The sequence below is a fragment of the Neomonachus schauinslandi genome, chromosome 13, assembly GCF_002201575.2.
Source record: "Neomonachus schauinslandi chromosome 13, ASM220157v2, whole genome shotgun sequence".
In the NCBI taxonomy this organism is placed as follows: domain Eukaryota; kingdom Metazoa; phylum Chordata; class Mammalia; order Carnivora; family Phocidae; genus Neomonachus; species Neomonachus schauinslandi.
Window position 1 is genome coordinate 92,214,226 of NC_058415.1, and position 22,169 is coordinate 92,236,394.

Genomic DNA, 22,169 nt, shown 5'->3' on the forward strand with positions numbered 1-22,169 from the left:
TAGGAGCCTTCTCTGGGCAGCAGCCCCTGGTGACCATTTTCCCACTGGTCAGTTTAGGGGCTTTTCTATGTAAGGCTGTGACGCCAGGACCCGGTGGGCATGGCCCTCTGTCCTAGATTCCTGTGATCCGGGCCCGTGGTTTAGCCTTACACACTCTAATTTCAACATTCTGTGTCTTCTTTAGGCCCCTTGGTGGATTCTTTGCCTGGTGGCTGTGTGTCTGGTTTTCGGCATACAGAGCCTGGCCCACAGATGCTTGTTGGTGCAGCCTTGCTCACGCCCAGCTCCCTGATGACCTATCAATTCCTCAGCTCCTATCAATATGACTTTTTGCTTAATTCAACAGCAGATCTGGTTTTTAATTGCTATTTGTAATTGTTATGCATATCAACATTTTCTCTGAACTGTGGGACCAAAACAAAGAAGAAAGGAAGTGGGTCACAGAGCAGACACGAGTCAGCAACAGTCACTGGCCTGGTCAAATTCTTATGTTTCAGGCCTCTTGGCTCTTCTGCAGCCCAGGCAGAGGGAGGGCGTGTGCAAAGGCCCTGAGGTAGAAGGGCAAGCACGTGGGAAGAACAGCTGGAGCAGAGTGAGCCAGGGGAAGAGAGGGAGCCCAGAACCAGCGGGGAGGAGGTCTGGGTGGGGCCTCACTAGTCAAGCTGCAGACTAGGGCCTGCTCAGGGCACCTCACAAACCCCACAGACCGGGCATTTACTGAACGGCAGACATTCGTTTCTCACTGTTCAGGAGGCTGGCCGTTCCAGGTCAGGGTACGCAGGGTCAGCTTCCAGTGAGGCCCACTCCCTGGTTTGTGGACAGCCGGCCACCTTCCCGCCATGTCCTCCTGGGGCCCTTCCTCTGTGTGTGCTCGTGGACAGAGGGAGAGCGAGCTCTCTGGGGCCTCTTCCCATGAGGGCACTAATACCAGGGTGGGGCCCCGCCCGCATGACCCCATCAAACCCTGACCATCTCCCAAAGCTACCTCCTAGCACCAGCACTCTAGGGGTTAAGGCTTCCACGTATGAATTCTGGGGAGACACAGTTCAGTCCACAGCAAACACCCAAAGCCACCTGGAGGGACTGTGCCCCTCCCTCCCCAGGGGCAAGTCCCACCGTCACAACTCTACCCCGGGGCCTGTGTGTCCCCATCCAGGCGCTGAGGGAGCCAGAGGGGGGCTCTCTGGGGCAGCCAGTGGGGGTGCATGTGGCCCCACTGAGCGGCCTTTGGGGTTCTCCTGTTCCCTCCTCGGCCAGCAGGAGGCCAGTCACCTGCTCTGGGTGTGCTGGCCGAACCCCCCGTCCTGCTGTGGGGATCCCTTTTCCTCAGGTCTCGTCAGACAAGTGGCAGCAGGGTGTCCCTCCCCACGGGGGCAAGGCAGGCTGTGCCGCTGACACCGTGAGCCCCACTGGAGGCCAGTCAGAATGGCCACGTAATACTTCACCCAAACCTGCTCTGGGGTGACATCAAGCCAGCCGTGGCCCCCGGCTTAGCCCAGCGTGGAGAGACTGCAACACTTCAATGCACATGTCGATTGTAAAATGCAGCCAGATTCAGAAGCATTAAAACAAGGTGTGTGGGGGATTGTATCTCAGAATCCGAGAAATGGGCAGCATCGCAACCTCTGCTGGTTTTCCAGGCCCTGCTCCAAGTCCCACGACAGCCCCTGGCACCGCCCCCCCACCGGTCTGCAAGAGGCATCTGCCCTCCCTCCGTGGGCGCGCAGGCCGGGCGACGGTGCTGCTGAGGTGGAAACACGCAGCTGAGGGTGATTGTCAGATCCTCCCACACAAGGATGCTCTCTGATTCCACAGGCTTTCGACAGTGGGGAGGCCTGCATCTCGGAGCTGATACAGTGAGGGATTGGTGTTCCTGTTTTACAGGGGGGAAACTGAAGCCGGGGGCCAAGTACTGTGGTTAAGGGCACACGGCACAAATTCGACAGCGGGGGTCTCCAACCTGGGGGCCCCTGGGGCTCAGGAGGGGCCGGGCAAAGGCGCAGCTCCTTCTGCTCCCGGGGCCGCCTGTGCAGCCCCATGGGCGGGGGCCCCGGAGGGCAGAGCCGCTGAGCCTTTTCTGCACCCCACCGACGGGGCAGGCTTTGCACGGGGCAGAGAGAGGAACCCAGCTGCAGCCCAGACTCCGGAGCAGGCCCTGCCCTCCAGCTGTCGTTTGGTGTCCAGGCGGTGCTGCTCAGGAACACCACACATTCTCAGGAAAACTTCTAGGAGGAGGATTATTCCAGAGCACGGCCACGCACCAGGGACGGAGCCTGGGGGGGACAATCCTGTGCGTCCTCACGATAAGGAGAGCGGGGGCGGTGGACATGGAGGCAGGGGGACGGGGGTCCCTGCCACGCCCCCAGGAAGAGGTGGAGAGCAGGATTTGGGATGGACTCGGAGCATCACAGCGGCCCCGCTGGGCCATGTTACAGCCTGGGCGGACGCAGCTGTTGGATGGAGGGCCACGGGTGCAAGGGTGTGTGTGCCCGTGCCCACGATCCTGTCCTTATGCCCCAAACCTCTCGTCCCATTTGCAAACACCACCGCCTGCTCCCAGCTGTGCTCACGGGGATGTGGGAGGGCCATTGCTGGGGGCAAAGGTGCGCTGTTGGGGGACAAATGGAGAGGAACAGCTTGGGGTTTGATGCCTGGCAGAGGGTGGGCCATGTGGGACTTGCAGACCTTCTTCTGGGGCCCGGATGCTGCCTGGGGAGCCGGCACGGACAAGTCTGACCTCCTCAACTGGGTTTGCTTGGGTGCTCATCCAACAGCCAGACAACCTGGCCCCGGTGGACCAGCCGCTCACTCACCTCCCACCCCGGGGTGCCAGGTGCCCCGGGCACAGGACAGCACCACCCTGAGGGCGCCGCAATGTTCCCCCGGAGCGCACGCAGCCGTCGCTGCTCCACACCTGCCCTCCTGGCCCTCAGCTGTATTTTATAGGAGCGGCTGTTACGGCCACTCAGGGTAAGGGACGAAAAGGCCTCGTAAGCTGGTCTGGTGGTCTGGGATTTGAAGGACTGAAGGCGCATTCGGGGGCATTTTATGCAGGAGGGTACGGTGCAGGGCAGCTGAAAGAGACAGATCACTGGAAAATTAAATGTGGGCTTTAACTGGGAAATAATCACTTCCTGTGAAAGATAATGACTTCTCTGGAGGCTGGTATCAAGATTTATCGGCCCACGAGGTTAGTAGGGACTGGAGCCAAGGCGCGTGAGGCCCTGGCAGCTGCAGTCCCGGTGTGGAATTTCGCCGGCTCAATAGACCCGAACGCTAGAGCCGTGCTCACACTCGTAACTACAAGTAACTACAGTAACTTGCTCACACAAGTAACTACAGTAACTACAAGTTACTGTAGAGCGCGGCTTCCCGCGGACCCCGCTGTCCTGGGCGCGGCGTGTCTCCAGCCGGCACCTGGGGAAGGTCGTTCGGGAGGGTCCAGCTGGGAGCACAGCCACCCCACGGCGACCAGAAAGGGGGCGATCGAGTTTGAGGCAAATCTGCAGGGTTTTGATGTGGGAGATTTATTACCATGCCAAACGCGTGTGTGTAAAATACATAACTCCTCTCACACGGCCTCGTAAATCCAAAAGGGTCAGCAATAAATAGAGAAAAATAAAAAATTACAGACTAATTTGTTCAGAAAACTAGAAGGAAATCAATAAGAGAGCTGTAGCTCAGAAGCTGTTTGGAAACTGTGTCTACAGAGCGGAACACCTCCCCCCACCCCCCATCCAAGCCTCTCCTGGGCGAAGGCAGTGTGAAGTGTCTTAGCCCGTGCCTCCCCGAGCCCTGAGCCAGGATGAGCCAGACTGTGACAAGGGTGGGTCTGGCCAGCAGCCGGCCTGGACGCGTGGCTGCCCCAGAGATGGGGCCTGATGGAGGGCTGCCTGGAGGAGGCCCCTCTCCAGAGCTAGAAGGTGGAGGGTGCAGGCCGACCTCGGGGCTCTGACAGGCCAGCTTTGGAGACGTCTCCCACCTAACCTGCAAGTCGCGAAAATCTGGGTCTTCCCAGGGGTCCATAAATGCAGTCAAGCGGCTGAGTTCCTCTCTTAAAGCTGGGGAAGCTTGAGGCCCTGGATGGGAGGAGCCAAGTCCTGACAGATCAGCACCCTGCCAACACCCCTGAAGACCACCTGTGTCCCCGAGGGCTCATCCAACACTGACGGCCACCAGGGAAGGGGCTCTGGTGTCTTCCAGAAGGTGTCCTGAGCGCTCAGGGAGGCCTCGGCCCACCTACAGCCAGAGGACAGGCCGAGGCTTGGCCGGTGAGCTTTGGCCCTTGAGCTGGCCGCTCCTCTAATCTGCACAGGTGGGCTGCCCCACACGCAGGCCTGGGTGTCAGAAACCAGCAGAGCTGGGGGTGTGAGTGCAGATGTGCCCCGTGCCCACCTCCACCCCGGGCTGTCCCACGTCCCCAGAACCGCACTCTCTCCCCTGGCCTTTCTGGATGGCTCTCCGTCCTGGCAGGTGGTCTCACGGCCTGGTGCCCAGTTCAGCCTGGGAGCTGCTCCCCTCCCAGCTGCTCCAGACTGTTCTCTCTCAAATCCGTGACTTCCGCATCCGTCCTGGGCCAGCCGGCCTCCGGACACTCCCCGCACAACCCTTCACCTTCCTGCCTCTTGAACTCTGTGGAACAGGGGCCCTTTCAGGTGCCTTCTGGAAGCAGTGGACCCAACGTCCAGAAGAATGCAGAGCCCACTGCACTTGACGTCACGCCAGCGCCTGGTCCTCGGCCTACCGTCGGGTGACCACCCTCACGGCCAACGGCAGGTGGCTATTCTGAATGGCGGCTCTGCCCTCGGGGGTCCAGGCTTCCGGAGCCTCCCGCATGTGCCAGCACATGCAAGCACACGCAGGCACAATGACACGGCAACGTCACAGGGGTCTGTGTGTCACCGCGGGCCCTGCACTGTCTCCTCAGGAGTCTCATCTGTCTCGGGGACATGCCGGGTCAGCCTCGGGGACACGCCAGGTCTTCCATTAGCGGGCCGCCGGCTGGGCCATCTCCAAGAGCACAGCCAGCGAGTCGCACAGGATCCTTCTGGTGAGCTGGCTGGAGACCAAATCCACCACCTCAGCTCTCCCCATGCCGGGTGCGTCCACCCAGCGGCCTGCGCCCAAAGCAGGAGCCGGGTCGCCCTGCCCGGTGCCAGACAGCCTTGTACCTCCAGCCGCCAACAACACTGGCAGACCCTCCCCGGCCTCGGAGGCCACTCTGGATGGGCTTGGGGGCTGCACCGGCAGCCTTGGGAGCCCCCCCACGGCATCACCTGCCCCCACACACAAGGGGGACCCTAGCCAGCAAGCTGGCTCAGACCACTGGCTGCCCACAGCCTGGGCTCCCCCATCACAACACGATTCACCCAATTTGTCCCTAAGGCTTCCACCCTGTCTGCCCACCTCCAGGCAGAGCCCTGATTCCTGGGGCCCCGGGGACAGCGGCTCAGGCAGGCCCTCCTCAGACAAGGAGGGCAACTCCCCAGTTTTGATGGAGGCGTCCTCCCTGGGGGAGCCCAGCGAGCCCCCAGGAGACAGGGCATCTTCAGGTGGGGGAGGGAAGTCTTCTGAGTGGAGGCTGGTGGCGTTGGCCTCCCTCTCTGCTGGGAGGGTAGGAGGCAGAGGAGGGAAGCTGGCGTCCCTGTGGGTGGAGGATGGAAGGTCGGCACTGCCGTAGGACAGCATGTCGTCCACGGGGGACAGGATCTCAGGCAAGACCCCACTGGCCAGGGTGGAGCAGGCTTCCTCTGGGGCAGGGGAGTCAGGGGAGTCTCCCCTCCCCCTACACCCAGGTGCCCAGCCCTCGGGTGTCCGGGCTACCAGACCGCCAGCGTCCCTAGGAGGAGCCCGCAGGTTCACGGGGACTTCAGGCTCAGACCAGGCCTGTTGGGGTTTCCCGTCATTGGAGAGTCTCAGGTCAGCGTCCCCGGGCCCCTGTGGGCAGCCATCTGAGGCCTGCAGAGGCCCAGTGTCTCCTCCTTCACCAAAATCCACCGCTTCGGATGCCAAGGACCCCGAGGGAGAGGAAAGGGGCAGGTCTAAGTCACTGGAGGAAGATTTGGATGGGAGTGCCATGCAGGCAGCCTCCCGTGACACCTGTTTGGCTCTTCCTGTATTTAATCCACTGATCAGGCTCCCACTGGTTCCAGAAGCTTCCTGCCCCTCCCCAAGGCCCAAGGAAGGAGGTGCAGAGCAGGGCGCCCCGCCACTTTCCAGGTGGGATGAGCCTCCCGCAGGGGAGGAGCGCCCCGAGGCTGGCTCAGCACCAGTGCCTGGCTCCAGCAGGTTCTCCTCGTCCCAGAGCTCGCTGGACGCCTCTGACAGCTCTGACCCTGACCTTGAAGAGGGGGCATCTGGGAGAGGCAGCAGCCAGCCTGCCTGCTGGGGGCCTCCGCCTGGCTCTGGGCCTCCTGCGTCCACAGGGGAGCCGCACCGGGGACCGGCCCCGCTGCCCTCCACCCTCTCCCGGGCCACCTGCCCCCCGCCGCGGTGGAGCCCCCAGGAGTCCTGAGGAGAGAACTCCCCAGACCACCCAGGGTCTGCGTCGGGAGCGTCGGGAGGGTCCCCAGCTTCCCAGTCTGACAGGGAAAGCTGCACCAGAGTGGCGGACACCTTCTGAAACTCCTGAAGAGAGCGGCAGGACGGCCCGCTCACAGAGGAGGAGGCACGGGACCCCGAGCAGCTCCGGGGAGCGGACTCAGACTCAGACTCGGGGCCCAGCTCCAGGGGGCTGCCCGCACGTGGGCTGGGTGGCGCAGGAGCTGCAGAGAGAGGGGGTTTGGGGGTGAGGCCCACAGTCCTCACACTCTGTCACCCCTGCGGCAAGGGCCAAGTGGCAGCCCACACCCCACGGCCCCTGAGCCAGGGGCCCAAAACCAGAAAAGCCCAGACAGGCGGAAGAAATGCCCACAGCGTCAGCGTGGCTGAGCCCCCGACTACACCCAGCACCACACGGAAGGGAATCACGTCTGGACATGTCCAGCCTCAGAGCTGCCGCTGCCTGCAGAGACTGAGAGGCTGGCCCTGACTGAGGAGCCAGTCTTGGATGACCCTTAAGTGAGGATTTGTTGTTCCTTGTGCAAGGCGGGGCCTTTGCGGGGGGCGGGGGGCGGATCACCTGGAGCAGCGGTCGGCGGGGTGGCTTCTGGCCGAGAGAAGGGGTCGCAGGGGTCCTCCTGCCAACAGCTCTCTATCCTGCAGGCATATTGGTGGGCATGTCCTGGGGGCTCCCTGGAGAGGGCCCCATCCCCCCAGCCTCCTTCTCACAGCTCAGGGCCTCTGCAGGGCCTTCAACTACCTCACAAGCTTGACAACCGGCCTGCCAGGCATCTGCCCCACTAGGGAGGGACCACCAGAGCACAGGACTCCCGGGGTGGGGGCAAGGGGCCCTGTGTTTAGGGGTTCTGGCCTCAGTCCCTGCTGGATCAGGTCTCTGGGGGTGTTGCCATCTGAGAGGCTTGGAGGCTCAGAGGCCCTGGAAGGGCCCCTCCTGCTGCCCCCACCCCTGGGTCTTGGGCCGATTCACCAGGTGACATCTTTGTTTCCACAGAGGGAGTCAGACTCAGGAGGGCATGGGGAGGGCTAGGGGTGCACAGGGGGCCCAGGCCAGGACAAGGGGCGCCAGGAGGGAGTGAGGATCTCTCCGGGAGAGGACAGGCATCTCCATGTCCCAGAGCCCCGACTCCTGCCCAAGGGTCCCGCCGGCCCAGGCAGCCCTCCAAACCTCACACCTCTGTTCCCCTGACAGCCAGCTTTCCATCTGCTGGACCTCTTCCCTGGGGCTGTTGGCAAAATCCAGCCCCAATTCCGACCCTGCTGGGCTCATGCTGCCTTCAGCCACCTGCTGGAAATGTGTTGGAAGACCACAGCTGGGTTGTGGCGTTGGTCCGTGGATAAAGCCGCTGTGCTCCTGTGACTCCAGTAAGGAACAAAGACCATCCCCTTAAAGATGGCCCTGGAGACCCCCTCTTACCAGATTACCCGCCCCCTGTGGACTCCAAAGACCCCTCAACGGACGAATCTACCTGGGAAGGGCCAAACAGGCCCCATCCCATCCAAACCCTCATCTGGTGGACAGGATGACACCCCCATCCAAAGCCACATGGTAGAACCCAACAAAGCAAGGCCAGGCCTCCACTCTGCCTGCAGAGGGTGCAGGGCCAAGCCTTGACTCACGCTGGCTTCCTGGGGGCTGCAGGGACCCCCTCTGCCCAGGGAGTGCCAGTCCTGGAGTTTCTGTGCACGGCTTTCCATCAGAGGCCGGGTCTTCTCCTCCGAGGACAAGGGCTGGGGGTTGGGCTGGGGGTCTCCTGTGAGGCAAAGGGACCGTGAGCATTGACGGGCACGGGCCGCAGGACATGGACGGCACAGTGTCCAGGAATTCTGAAGCCACGTGAAACACTCAGCCTCGGGAAACGGGCCCACCACCTGAACTGGCCCCCGGAGAGAGGGGGAGACTGAGGACAGGGAGGAGCACCCCTCGCCGGACCACCCACACTGCCCAGACAGGCCCACTGAACCCAGACATGGAGGGAGAGGTGGGGGATGGCCCGGTCGCACTGCTCGGGCGAGGCTCGCCAGGATGCAGGTCTTTCTGACCTCAACCCGGTGCTGCCCCAAGTGGCCAGGGCCCACTGACAGGATGACCGTTGGTCCTCGGCTGCCTTGCCTGGTTACCTTGGCTCACGGGGCTCTGGCTCTCCGCCAGCCGGCCCCCAGCGTCAGGCCAGCTGCGGGCCACAGGCGTGTCCTCTCCACACACCGGCCTTGGAAGCAGCCGGGGACTATCTGTGGCTGAAGTGGCCTGGGGTGGGGTCCCGTCCTCCTGCCTGGTGGGAAGGCTGCAAGGCAGTGAGTGCAGAGGGCCTGTGACCGTCTGTCCGGGCTGTGCCCTCCCCGGGTGACGAGCCCTGACCAGGACACTCCCCGAGGGGGACAGCATGCGTCCAGGGCACAGCTGTGGACAGTGGCCGAGTGGGCAGCGTGCGGGTGAGGGAAAACAGGGCCCGGGCCCTGCCCACCAGGCATCTTCCCAAGCGGGGGCCATTGCCCCCAGATGGGGCCATTGCTGGGGGCTGACAGGGCACAGGGCTGGGGCGGGAGGGAGGTGTCTGTCCCCCAGCACAGGGTGTTCTGTCAAGATTTCTGCAGGGAGACCGGCCACTGGGCCGACCTGAGCTCTGGGATGCCCAGCCCGTCGGAGGCCTGGACGCCACACGCCCAGGCCCCCTGCCATGCTCTGGGCACCCGGACCGGCATCAAGAACCCCCCTCCCCCATCATCACAGCCTCAAGGAGGCAGCTGGGGGGCAAGGCTGCCGGGTCTCCTGACCCCTGGACTGAAGGTCAGTGTGGTGCGGAGGCCTGCTGGGACACGGCCACCGCTCTCTGGCTTGCCTTGCTTCTGTTCACTACAACTGGGCACAGCAGGCTGCCCCGCCAGGGTGGCCCCGAGCGTCTCCCCCGAGGCGGTCACACCCACATCGGGAGTGTGAACAGGGAGTGGGGTCATAGGGCCATCCCTAGTGCCTGTGATCTTGAGCCTTTTTGAAGGAAGAGACAACTCAGGGGCTGGAGCTCTGACTCTGGGGCAAGGCCTGGGAGGCAGCTGTCCACACCGGGGTGTCCCAGACGCAGGCCCCTGCCCGGCCCCAGGAGTAAGGACGCAGAGGACGGAGCAAGGGGGCTGCTGCACCTAAGCCCATCACCCACCCCTCAGTGCCGCCTCGGGAGTAGGACAGGCTAAATAACCCGGAACGGGAGCCCCGTTGCCCGTTAAAAGGCTCATCGTCCCTCCCACCCCCTCCCCACACCCAGGGTCTCAGGCCAGGAGCCCTGGGGGGCGCTGAGTGCGGGGAGTGGCCCACGGGCACTAGCTCAAGGATGCACCTGGGCCCTGACCCACTCCGAGCTCTGCTGAGCTCCCCTTGTCGGAGCAAAAGAATGAAGTACCTCTGTTCTCTGCATGGCGTGACCTTCAGCAAAAAGTCAAACATCTCTCTCAGTGAGGGAGAGAGTGGTTATAAAAAATCCGAAAACATTCCTTCTTTGTACCCAGCTTCTCTGTTCCCTGACCCTCCAACAGTGACTATTGCCTCACTGGTGTGATGAGAAAAGCAAAGGAGGCCTCGCCCCCTAGGAGGACGGCTGGCTCCCACGGGGGCCCAGGCCTGCCCCCGCCTGCGCTCACGGCCCCGCCCACACAGCCTTCCCAACAATCCGGCTACCGGGAGGGTGCAGCCAGCCTGGAAGCCTCTTCATAGATCCCCGGGCCTGGCAATCCATAGCAACGTGAAGGGTAGGTAGATCAGTCCATGCTGAGACTGATTTGAGATGGGCTCTCACAGGGAAGCCAAGTGGGGCTCATGGCTGGGCAGCTGAGTGGGCCATGACCCCCTTGTGCGGTGGAGGCCTACAAAGGGTCCCACCACGCGGGAAGAGGGCTGCCGGGGGCGCCGGGGCTCCCACAGGCAGGCAGGGGTCCCTGTGAAGGCCGCTCCTGGCGGGGGGCGGTGAGCCCCTCCCGGCGTGGGGGCTGCCTCCTGCGTCCTCACCCCCAGACTGCTGTGATTAGTCTGGCTGGTGGGCCCACAGCCCTGGGGCCATTTTATTTAAGACAGAAGGGAAGGAGGCGTTCCCAGTGTAGGGATGGACGACACTCCTGATGGGAAAAGTAGCTCCCTCTCCCGCACAGCAGGGCTCCGTGTCAGGTGGCACTGGGCATCGGTCGCCCCCGCCGCCCCCTCGGTGACTCAGCCTGGGCAGGGCCCCTCTCGTCGGCCAGGAGAGGCCCTTTTGCTGCAGAACGAAGCCAGCGGCCACGTGGCCAGCCTGTGAGAGAAGGCTCAGCCGCCTCAGCGGGCAGGACAGCCCACGCCGGCCTTGGAGGGGCTCCTGGCAGCTGGGGGGGCCACACTGCCCCCGAGCAAGGCCCGTCTACTTGCTTTGTCTCACTGCTCCCTGCATAGCCCGGGGATGGTGGCAGCCCTGTCTCCGTTTCACAGATGAGGAAGCGGGCTCAGGAAGGGAGGGCACCCCAGGGCCACACCATAGCCAGCAGCCCCGCTAGGAACGAGCCAGCGCTGTGCTCCTCCCGCTGGGCCAGGGCCGCTCTGGCCTCTGCCCACATCCCCATGGGCCAGCCAGCGGGAGCAGGGCCCCCTCGGGGTCCCCAGGGCCGCCCTCCCCTCAGCAGGGCTGAGAGGTGCAGGGCCCGGCAGCCATGAGCACAGGGGCCACTCAGCACGGGAAAGGCTTTTAATGGTGAGCATGGGGCCAGGATTGCCGGTGACAACTCACTGTTGGGCGCCTGGGCTCTCAGGGCTTCTCCAGAGGTTGGGGCCGGTGGGGCTGCCAGGCCCATGTGGTGTCGAGGGGCACGAGGAGCCCTGTGCCGGCCCCTCCGTCTGAGCAGGCTTGACTTCGGGGCCAGACCTCTGAGAAACAGCACAAGGGAGCCCTGTGACGCACACCTGTCTCACCTGCTCTCAGGCAAAGCAGGGGGCAGGCTTCACGTGGCGAGGCCGCTGGTTGCCCGGTGTGTGGTGCTGAAGCAGGTGTTCTCACCGGCTCAAACAGGTGGTTCTACCCTCCCAGCAGCCCTGCATCCTGTGCTAATCACCCCCAGACAGGTGCAGACATAAGGCCCAGGGCTGGGGATTCCTTGCCCGAGGCTGCCCCGGGTCACCTGTCCTGCAGGTCGGCCTGGGGCAGGGCGCACACCACCAGGCTGCTCATCCCGCAGTGTGACTGCTAACCCATAGAACCCAGTTCATTCCATCCTCACCCCACCAGGTGAGGCCATCAACATCCCCATCTCGACAGAAGAGACGTGCAGGCTGGGGACGGCTGCCCCGCTCCGTGTCCACACAGCCTCGTCCATGGGACAGCTGGTGGGGACGGGGATTTGGAGCAAGGACACCCCTGCTGCTTGGGGTTCCCCAAGGGGCTGCCCCCCTAGGAGCCCAGGCCACCCTTCCTTCTTGCCTCAGCCGCCACCAGCCCTGGCCCCATCCCCAGCTCTAGCCTAACCCCCCCTCCACTGGGCTTCTCACCTCCACCCCCGGCCCTGGAAGGGTGGCTTCCCCTACCATGGGGGGTCTGGCTCCCCTTCCAGAGCCTGACGAGGGCTGCGGTATCCAGGAAACCTCCTTGGCCCCCGCAGGAGGTGGCCACCCCTCCTGTCCTCCTGCTGCATCTCTCCCCAGGCCCTCCCCGCTTTGGGTCGCAGGCATATTGACGGGGGTCCTGCCCTGTCCCACGGAGCAGCCAGGGGACAGGTGACAAGCCTCCAGCCTGGGGAGCGCGCCCACCTGAGGCGGCCTGGTTCGGGCCTCGAGCTCCTGCTGCAGGTGCGCCAGGGCCGTCTGCAGGCAGAGGATGTCCCTCTGATGCTGTAGGAGCAGCTTCCTCTCCTTGTGGGAGAACAGGTGAGTGTTCCGCAGGCATCGGATTTCTCTCTGAACCAGACAGAGGAGGCGTCAGCAAAACCCCCAACCCCACACAAAGAGAGACCCACGTGATGAGCGGGAAAAAGGGGTGTCTGAGGGGGCAGCCCAGCTCCTGCGGGGCCTTCCCTGAGCCCCTCCAGGTGCCCTTCTCATCCTGCTCCAGCAAGTTCGCCCCCCGTGGGTTTGGCCAACAGGAGGCTTAGCAGGAGGCGGGAGGGAAGGTAGGGTGTTGTTCCCTGGGCCCCCAGGGCTGGATTGGGGCAGGCTGGCTGCACCTCTGCCCTTCCCCACTCAGTCCTCCTTCTCTCCAGGCTCTGGGCACTGCCCCCACCCCCTGGACTCGTCCCTTCATTAAACTGTCCACAGGTGTCCTCTGGTCCCTGCTTTGTCTCTGAAGGCACACCCCTTGGCAGAGCCACCTTGCCCGGAGCACATGCTCAGGTCTTTGCACACCCACCCCGGGAGGGGGCACCCTTTATAGGTCAGAAGAGGAAACTAAGGCTGGGCAGAGCTGGGCCCCCTGCTCAAGCCCCAGGGGTCAGGGGCTCCGACCACCTGGTTCACCACTTCATTGCCATGTGATAACTGGAGCCCCTTCTCAGCCCCCTTCACAGCTCACGGCCATGATGTCACCCCATTTTTCTGTCTGGGTCTGCTCCCGTTGGCCCCTCTGCCTGGAATCCCCACATCCCCCATCCCACCTCCTTGGCCCATACAGGCCGTCTGGGGGGAGGGTTTCTGTCAACCCAGCCCCACCCCTCACTGCCCCTCTGCGGGTCCCTGAACAAGGCAAGCCCCCTACACTGAGCCTCAGTTTCTTCATCTGCATAAAGGGGGTTAACATGGGTCCCACCACACAGCGGCCCCTGGACACTGGGCTCGGAGCACCTAGTGAGCCCCTCTGTGGTCGTGCACACCCCCCCTGGCCAGTGCCGGCCGCGCTGACGCTCCTGCAGCCCCTGCAGCCCCTGCAGCAGACACTGCTGTCATTCTCCCGTTGGCAAGGCTCCAGGAGGCCATAGGGGGCAGGACGGCAGGGCCACACGGCATCCAGGCCACGCTGCCCCCTCTGGCCACTGGATGCTCCCCTTGCACCACGGGGTCCTGAGCCCCCTGGGAGGGTGGTGACGGCTGGGGAATTATCACGGTGTGGTGCAGAATGCTCACACACCAGTCAGGAGCGTGGCAGGACCAACTCGGTGCTGGTCGCCTGCCCACCCCTCGGGGCTGCGCTGGCCCTTACCTGCTCCTGCTCAAGGCTGCTGAGGGCCTGCAGCTGCCTCTCCACCAAGGCTACCGGCACCGTGGGGCTCCCCTTGCTGCCCAGACACCTGAGGGAGGAGGCAGGACCCACTGCTCACCTGGTATCCACAGGTGGGTGTGGAAAACTGCAGACACGGCCAGCCCCGGCCAGTCATGTGGACCTGGGACGGCCCCCGCCCACAGCCGGGATAGGCTGGGGGAACCCGGGGGACCTGGAGGCCCGGCCCGGGCTGTCACTCTTCCCACCTACTCTTCATGACCACTTTCGGGCCTGACAGACTGAGGGAGGGCAGCGCCTTGCACTCTGGAGCCCCAGCCCACTCAGAGGGTCCTTTGAGGGGGGGCACCATGGAACCGCACACGCACAGCCTGGCATGCTCTCCAACTGTCGGGGAGGACCTTCGCTGGGGTATACTTTTTGGAAGCCAGTGAGGGACCATCAGGAAGCTCTCCATGCATCAAAAATCAGTGCATCAAAATGCATGTCACGGACACAGCCCGCCCGCTCGCAGGCATTTACTTTAAGGGGAGTCTCTCCGCCTGTTCAGTGTAAGGACGCAGAGCGGGAGGCGGCTGGGAGGCCCAGCCCGGGCCGGCTACAGGAGCTGGGCGGCCAGCCCGAGCGGGACACCCTGCGAGTTGTGGCGTTGGGCAGGGGCGCGCGGGAAGCTTTTCCTGATCCAGGGTGAAACTCAGGCTAGAGAACAGCACTTGGGTGAACTCCCAATGCGGGTCAGCAGCCATAAGCGTGTCTCCCTCAACAAGACTGCTAAACAGGCGGGCTTCCCCGGGAGAGGCGGCACTGCGGGTGGTTTCAGTAAGTACGTATTTGTTCTTGGAGCTTCACTGCCTTAGCTAACTTCCCGCAAATACCCATCACTACTGGGATCGGTACAGTCCGTTCCCCGCAACGCGGTCCGGCCCGAGGCTCGGGGGCGGGGCCCGAACAGGGGGCGGGGCCGGGAGGCGGGAGGCGGGGCCCGAGCGGGGGCGGAACCGCGCGTGCGCTCACGCTCGCTGCTGCTCCAACCAGGCCAGCTCGGCGCACATCTTCTCCTCCAGCGCTTTCTCGCGCAGGCGCAGCAGCGCAGTCTGGTGCTGCGCGCGCAGCTCCTCCTCCCGCAGGCTCAGCTCCAGCATCTGGAGCGTGAAGTGGCCCGGGGCTCCGGCGGCGTCGGCGCTCCAGGGCCCCGCCAGGCTCCGCTGGGGCGGGGCACATCGAGCAGGCCACTCCTGGACCAGCTCGCTGGGTGGGAGCGGTGCCGAGCCCAGGGGTGGCCGCCGCCTCCAAGAAGCCCTCCTGGACTGTCCCGCCTCACTCATTCCCCCCCACCCCGTAGTGTCTCCTTTCCTGAGGCGGAGTACCCCCCTCCCGACTGTCAGCTCCCAAGGGCAGGGCGGGGTCCTGCTTGTCTTGGTCTCATGCCCAGCCCTGATCCAGGCTGAGCACATGTTTGTGCCCAAGAGGGTTGGGGAAAGATGGCTGCCTGCCCTGAAATGTGCAGCCTGAAAGGTTGGGGCCAGCCTGCCTGAAGAACTTTGTTGAAATGCCTGCTCTCACCTACCGCCCCAGGCATGAGGAAGGGGCTTGGGCAGATGTCAGTGGGAAGGGTGCGTGATGCCTGTGGCAGGGAGTGCCTCCCCCAGCCCAGAATCTGCAGCAGAGACGCCCTGGGTGCAGGCTCTAGGAGACGTGGGCCTCAGCACTCAGCCCCTGATGGCCCAGGCAGTCAGCTGGAGGATTTGGGTCTGAAACATGCTGCCAGTGCCTCCCCTGGACCCCCTCCCTAGGGCACCTCTCCCTTTACCTGGTGGGTGGGGTTGACCCGAGGGTAGAGCCTGGCCAGGGGCAGCTGGGAGGGAGCTTGGTCTGGTCCCACTTCCTGCTGGGGCTCTGAGGACAGAAAGCAGTTGGTGGTTGGGTCATGTGGGGGTTCCAGGGGCCTTTTCTCCAGGAGGGCCTCTCAAAGGTAGGATGTCTGGGGTATTTAATACCCCCCACATACACAGCTTCACACCAGATCTTCACAAAGCCACACCAGGGGAATTTCACCATCTCCTTTGTCCCGATGCAAGGTTGTGTATGAACCCACTGATCATACACAGGACAAGACCCAGGGTACAGGGGCCTCGGGGATGACTTAGTTCTGCTGCTTCACTTCCACAGAAGGAGAGACTGAGGCCCAGAGACAGAGAGTGACCCATCTGAGGTCTAGCACCAAGCAGGTGGGGTGACAGCAGAGCCCAAATTCCGGGCATGAGCAGCTCTCTTGCCACTGAGCACTGCTAGCTGTCCTTCAGTGCTGGATGGGATGGAAAAAGGACTCTATAGTTTTAAAAAGTTCATTTGAGGACTTGTGCTTCCCACCAAGAGAGTAAAAAGGATTGGATTGTGGATTTACTGTCCCACTAAAAATAACTTTAAAATGCAACAAAACAAAAAAATGACACGTATATGGGTGCCTGGGTGGCTCAGTTGCTTAAGCGACTGCCTTCGGCTCAGGTCATGATCCTGGAGTCTCAGGATCGAGTCCCGCATCGGGCTTCCTGCTCAGCAGGGAGTCTGCTTCTCCTTCTGACCCTCCCCCCTCTCATGTGCTCTCTCTTTCTCATTCTCTCTCTCAAATAAATAAATAAAATCTTTTAAAAAAATGACACATATACACATGTATACATATATAAATGTTCACACACACATACGAAAGAACAATTTTCCAGACACTGGACATCAGGCAATATAGCACAGTGATCCCTGAGAGACAGAAAACAGGTGAGACCCCTGATTGTCACAGCTTACTGCCTTGAGAATGTTTCCTAGGCTGCGGTGCAGGGAGGGGAAACTGAGGCAGAGCCTTGCAGACCCCTCGAAGAGAGGAGATGGAGCTGGGAGTCTAGAGAGACCCAGGCAGCTAAAACTCATGGAAGAAGGACCAGAAAGGAGAGAGCCACATAGGGAGAACCTGGAGATTTGGAGTGTCCCCCACAAGCCTTCTGTGGGAACCATGTGAGGAAGCTACCCGTGCTGGGGAGAGAAGCATCAGGAAGGAGCAGAAGGCCCAGAGTTGCACCTGTCTCCACTAGCCAGGCTGGAAAACCTCATGATCCATGGGTCTTAGGGCAGAGTCCACAGAAGCTCCTGCCTTGATCCCAGACCGAGCCCTGCTTCATAGCCACCTGGCAATTATCAAAGCAACACCTGGAAGGATCCAGCTGCATCCAAGTAACTGTGTTCCAGAACAAAGCTCACAACTGTTTGTGGGAGCACATAAATATAGCACCCAACAAGGTAAAGTTCAAAGCGTCCAGCAGGCATGTGAAGAAGCAAGAAAGCATGACCTATAACGAGAGTAATCAATCAGTGAAACCGACCCAGATAGTAGAATAAGCCAGAGAAGGACTTTAAAAGCTTTTATAACTATATTCCCTATGTTTACTAAGTTAAGTAGAATCAGGGATGATATAAAAAAGTGTCCAAATGGAACTTTTAGAGATGAAAACCCAAATGCTTGAGAAGAAAAAGATGCTGAGTGGGATTAGTGACAAATCGGACACCGCAGAGGAGAGGAGTAATGAACTTGAAGGCACGGCAGTAGGAATTCTCCAAAAGGAAACACGGAAGAAAAAAAGAAACACACAGAAAGAACTGAAGGTGGAAAAACGTCCAGGCGAGTGGAGGCGAGGTGAGGACACAGAAGACATGGTGGCCGGACATTCCCCAACACGACGAATACGATGCACCCGCAGGTGCAAGGTTCACAACACACCCTGAGCACAATAGACAGAAAGAGAAGCTACACCAAAACCCGTCATATCCAATAGCTCCAAAGCAGTAACGAAGAGAAAGCGGGAAAAGCGGCCAGAGATAAAAAGCGCCTCCTGCGTGGGAGAAGAGTGACCCCAGGTTTCTCGTCACAAACAGGGCAAGCCAGAAGACCAGGCAGCGCGTCAACCGGAAGGAAAACATCCACCTGGAGTTCTATGTTCAGCAAAGGATATTTCAAAAACAAAGATGAAATGAGTTTGTCCTTAGGCTTTACAAAAGCTCAGAGAATGTGTGACCGGCACCACCAGAAATGCTAACGGAGATCCTTCAGGCAGAAGGACAGTGAAGCCAGAGACAGAATCGGGTCTACACCAACGAGATCGAGCACGGGAAATGGAGCTGTGCAGACACCTTCAGAGGGGACAGAGTGTTTCCAACAGTAAAGGAGACTCGTGGAGTTCCTGAACCGTGTAAGGTAGATGCCGACGGCAAGAACACAAAGCCCGGGAAAGGGAAGGAGAAGCACCGGGAGAGCCTGTCTGCAGGAGGAGGGGAGGCATGTGGCTGAAAGCCGGGCCCCTCTGCCTGCCCCAGGCGCGGGGTCAGACGCCTGCCGTGTGCATGGTTTTGAGGACTCTCACCTGCAGAAGCTGACTTGTCCTCCTGACTCTGCTGTCCTTCCTGGGCACCCTGGGAGGGTGTGGCAGCGTCTCTGCCCAGGGCTGGCTGTGATCTGTGGGGGGAGAGTGCTGGAGAGACAGCCCCAGCAGCACCAGCCGCCTGCGCCTGTCCGAGGCGGCCGGCCCGCCTGCGGCTATGTTGGGAGGCTGTGGCCAGCCCCACCTGCGGCCCCACCTGGGTCTGGTGGTCGCGGTGTCCGGAGAGGTTGTCGGCTCCAGGACTCCACACACCCGTGGCCGCTCCGAAGCTGAAGCCGGTTCTGGCCTGGCCTGGGTGGAGGGTTTCTCCATAAGATGCTGCAAGAATAGGAAGGTGGGGTGTGTTGTGGAGGCCCCAACCCCAGAGGCCTCCTTTGTCCATCCTCCACATGGGGCTCATGGACCCCCCTGCCCCCCAGACCGGGTTGGACGTGGCGGCGTGGGGGAGGGCGGCAGGTGCCGAGCAGACGCAGAGCAAGGCCGGGGCTGGAGCACCCCAGACTTGGGGGATCAGATGGCGGGAGCCGCAGCCCTGCACCCCAGCTGCGGCAGCTACAAGCACTCAGCGGGTGTGACGCTGGGAACGAGGAGGGGCAGGGGAGAGCTGGAACCCCGGCGGATGTGCGTGCTGCCCGCACACACAGGCGCATGTGTGTACCTGTGTGTGCACATGCTCCCCGGGCTGGGGCGCCCTCCTGGGAATGCCTCCCCAATGTACTGCAAGTACCTCCCAACAGTCCCCCAACCGAAGACACAGAGAAGGTTGAGCACATCCAACCAGATCCCAGATGCCGGCCGCAGGGCCAGGTGCCATCTGTACTCGCCGGAACAGCGAGCGCAGGGGGCTGGGCAGAGGTGGTTCGGAGATGTGGGGCCCCTGCCCCTCCTGGCAGACCTGCCAGGGCTGTTGAGCGCCCTGCACACATCAGCTCGTGAGCTCCAACAGAGGGCCCAAGACTCAGGTGCCGACACACCGGGACACAGGCTCAGGTGGTCATCTGTCCCCTCAGCCAGGTGCCCCCAGGTTAGTAGTGGGCCCAAACGTCCTGCTTCTGCTTTAAACTGAGCGTCTGTGTGTGGCCCACTGAGCTGGCCTCTGGCAGGCAGCCATGCTGTCCTCTTCCAGGCTCCAGCAGGGCCCACGGTTCAGGTGGCACTGTGTCCTCCGCAACCTCCCCAACTTGACCTTCCACAAAGGCACGTGGCCCCCACGCAGCCAGAGAGCCAAATCCACCCAGGAGGGCCCCGGGCTCGGGTGGGCAGGCGGGGTGGCACCGCCCCTTGGCCGGGAGTGGGGCATGCCTGGGAAGAGCCCTCGGGCCCTCAGGATGGGCCGGCTGACCTCCAGTTGGTGTTTGAAGAGCAGCTGGTCCAGGGCCTTCTGCGTCTCCCAGACCTCCAGCTCTGCCTGCTGCCGCAGAAGGGTCAGCACCCGTTTCTGCTTCTCCTGGTCCAGCTGCAGGGACAGCCCAAGCCTCAGGATTCCTGGGGGGGCCCACACGGCTGCCCCATGGCTCCCAAAAGCCCTGAGCCCCAGAGGGCAGGTGGTGCCCCACTTCTCGGAGACATGCCCCCAAAGCCACCCACTCAGGCCTCTCTGCTCAGCCTCCGGGGGGCGAGGGCTGCTCCCCGCTCACCCCAGCCAGGCAGGCCTACCGGGGACACAGCTGTCATCAGCCCGATAGGATGGGGGCAGGACACACCTGCAGGGACTTGAGAAAGCTCGGGGACTTCCGGGGGACGTTGGCAAGGTGCCCGGAGCGCTGACCTGCAGGAGCCACAGAGAAGGGGCAGCTGAGTGGCCTCAGCCCTCGGCCTGCAGGAGGGCAGGCGCCCGACTCCCAGCACGGCATCCAGGGAGGGCGGACGGGTGCAGCCTACGGCAGGGGGAGGCAGCCAGCTGCTGGGACTGCTCCACCTCAGCTCGGGGTTCGTGCTGCCTGACCCTCGGCCACACTCCCCCGGGAGCGATGCCCGAGTCTGCAGAGACATCGGGAGCCAAGCAGACAGACCTCCCCGGGTGACCTGGAACAAATCACTAGCCCTTCAGAGCCTCGGTGGGAAAACGAGGTGCCCCCCCGCCCCCACCGGCGGTGAGAAGCCCAAGCACATGCGGGACGGACGGACAGCAGCTGCTGCCGCGGAGTCAGGGTCACAGCTGGGCAGGTCCCCAGGCATCCCTGGGATTTCTGGGGCCGCTCCAGAGAATGAGCACGGAAAACTCAGCCTCCCCGCCCGGGTCAGGGAGTCCCCCAGGGCAGTGGAGGGGCCAGCTCGGGCTCTGCACACCATTGGTGCTCTGGGCCCCTCTGCGGCTGCCTCCATGGTCGGAGGGGTGGCTGGCTGCACCCTCCTTGGCCCGCCTCCCATCTTCTGGGCCTGGGCCTGGTGGGGGTGGGCAGAGGAGGGCGTGTGGGCTCCCTCCTGGGGCTGGTGCCCTCCTGGTGGCTCTTGGATGACCGTCGTGGCTGGCCAGTGTGCAGGGAGAATGCCGTCCCCTGGATGGTGCTCCTCGTCCAGAGCAGAGCGGCCGGCTTTCCATGGCTCCAGCGGGAGCGGCTGTGGACCTCAGCGAAACCAGCCCCAGGGCATTTGCACAGCACTGAGAAAACTCTGAAGCACCAAGGCGGGGGGGAGAAGCAGGGGCTCTGGCCGCCTGACGTGTGCTGAGCGTGGGGCAGCCCTTCCGTCCCGCCTCCACGGGGAATGGAGACCCACTGGGGAGAACGGCTTGAAGTGTCTCTTCTGAGCTGAAGTTCCCTCGAGAAGGAAACATCCTCCTCTGCTTTTGTTTTGTGGCCACGGAGAGAAGCTGGAGCCAGAGAAGATGCCCAGGACCCCCCAGGCCCCGCCAGCCTGAGCGCCCACGGACCGTCCTGCAGGCACCCGGGAGGCTCGAAGGCTGGGGGAGGGGTGTTCCTCATCATCGCTGGCCCCACACGTCAGCACCCCAGACGGTCACCATGGAGACACGGGCCCCGTGGCCCTGAGCTCCGAGCTGTCCCCGAGGTGGGCGTGTCACGACAAGCATGTTCTCAGTTATGAGGCTGAGCTCGGGGAATCAGGGCCTGAAGCTGGAAGGAGCTGACAGGACACCGCGCCCTGGGTGGGAGCGCCCCCGGCCCGGAGCTAAAGTCTCCCTGTCTGGCCTGACCGCCGGCCACCACGAGCACCACTGACATTAAATGAAAAGGAACTAAACCTAACACGCCCCCCTTCGGTCCTGCTGGCCCCGTTTCCCTGGCTAGACAGCCACCGTGGCTGACGGCTACCATACTGGATAGCCCAGAATCTAGAACATTCCCCTCCTTCCAGAAGGTTCCACCAGACAACATGGTCTCGAAAGTAAGTACTATCGAGTGATGCTGGTCTAGACGTTTGTCTACTGGACAGCGCTGCCCCCAGCAGGAAAAACTGGGTCCAAACCCCTGTTCTGCCACCGATTGGCTCAAGGTGATGGTGCCTCTTTGAACACCAGGCTCCTCCATAAGCAGGGGCATGAGGATGGGACCCCCCCCAGGTCGCTGAGACCGGCGAGACCCACATGTGCACACAGTGCCTGGCCCCGGCACTCAGGACGCTCAGGAGTGCTTCTCCTCCAGAGCAGAACGGCCCGGCTTTCCATGGATCGAGCAGCTGGCTCACTCACTCTTGGCAAACATTTCCCAGGCACATGCACGTGGTGGGCCGCGGCTGGAACTGCAGTGAGAGCCAGACCCTCAGGTGCTCACGGCCCACAGAGCAAGCTACGACCGGGTGAGCGGCAGGACCCGGCCCAGCCCAAGTGTTATCTGGGAGGCTTCCTGGAGGAGGTGTCGGATGAAAGCCCAGCACACGCACTCTGGGTGTGCTCGTTGCTTGGTCTCTGGCTACCTGAGATCCTGCTCTCAGCCACTCTAGGCGGGGGCAGCTCAGATTTCAAATGGGTCCTGGGGGCTGCCTGCAGCCTCAGGGTAAAGAGATCCTGCCAGAGAATTTCAGCACAGAGATAGGCCCGCCCCACCGACAGTGTAAGGAGGGACGCGGGAGGGAC

At 62.5% G+C, this 22,169-nt stretch overlaps 1 protein-coding gene across 1 annotated transcript in view; it reads right to left on the bottom strand.

Moving 5' to 3' along the window:
- Positions 1-4,986: 4,986 nt before the first annotated feature.
- The window catches only part of CCDC187 (coiled-coil domain containing 187), a 34,364-nt gene continuing 17,181 nt past the window's right edge, over positions 4,987-22,169 (bottom strand). The window contains exons 12-25 of the mRNA XM_044920443.1: positions 19,840-19,904; positions 19,479-19,592; positions 18,333-18,454; positions 18,119-18,210; positions 15,523-15,608; positions 14,727-14,854; positions 13,695-13,782; positions 12,314-12,460; positions 11,301-11,437; positions 8,680-8,831; positions 8,179-8,312; positions 7,732-7,846; positions 5,407-6,764; positions 4,987-5,145 (exon numbers count right to left, since the gene is read on the bottom strand). Of these exons, the coding sequence (XP_044776378.1) occupies positions 4,987-5,145; positions 5,407-6,764; positions 7,732-7,846; positions 8,179-8,312; positions 8,680-8,831; positions 11,301-11,437; positions 12,314-12,460; positions 13,695-13,782; positions 14,727-14,854; positions 15,523-15,608; positions 18,119-18,210; positions 18,333-18,454; positions 19,479-19,592; positions 19,840-19,904 (2,897 nt within the window). The remainder of the gene's footprint in view (positions 5,146-5,406; positions 6,765-7,731; positions 7,847-8,178; positions 8,313-8,679; positions 8,832-11,300; positions 11,438-12,313; positions 12,461-13,694; positions 13,783-14,726; positions 14,855-15,522; positions 15,609-18,118; positions 18,211-18,332; positions 18,455-19,478; positions 19,593-19,839; positions 19,905-22,169) is intronic.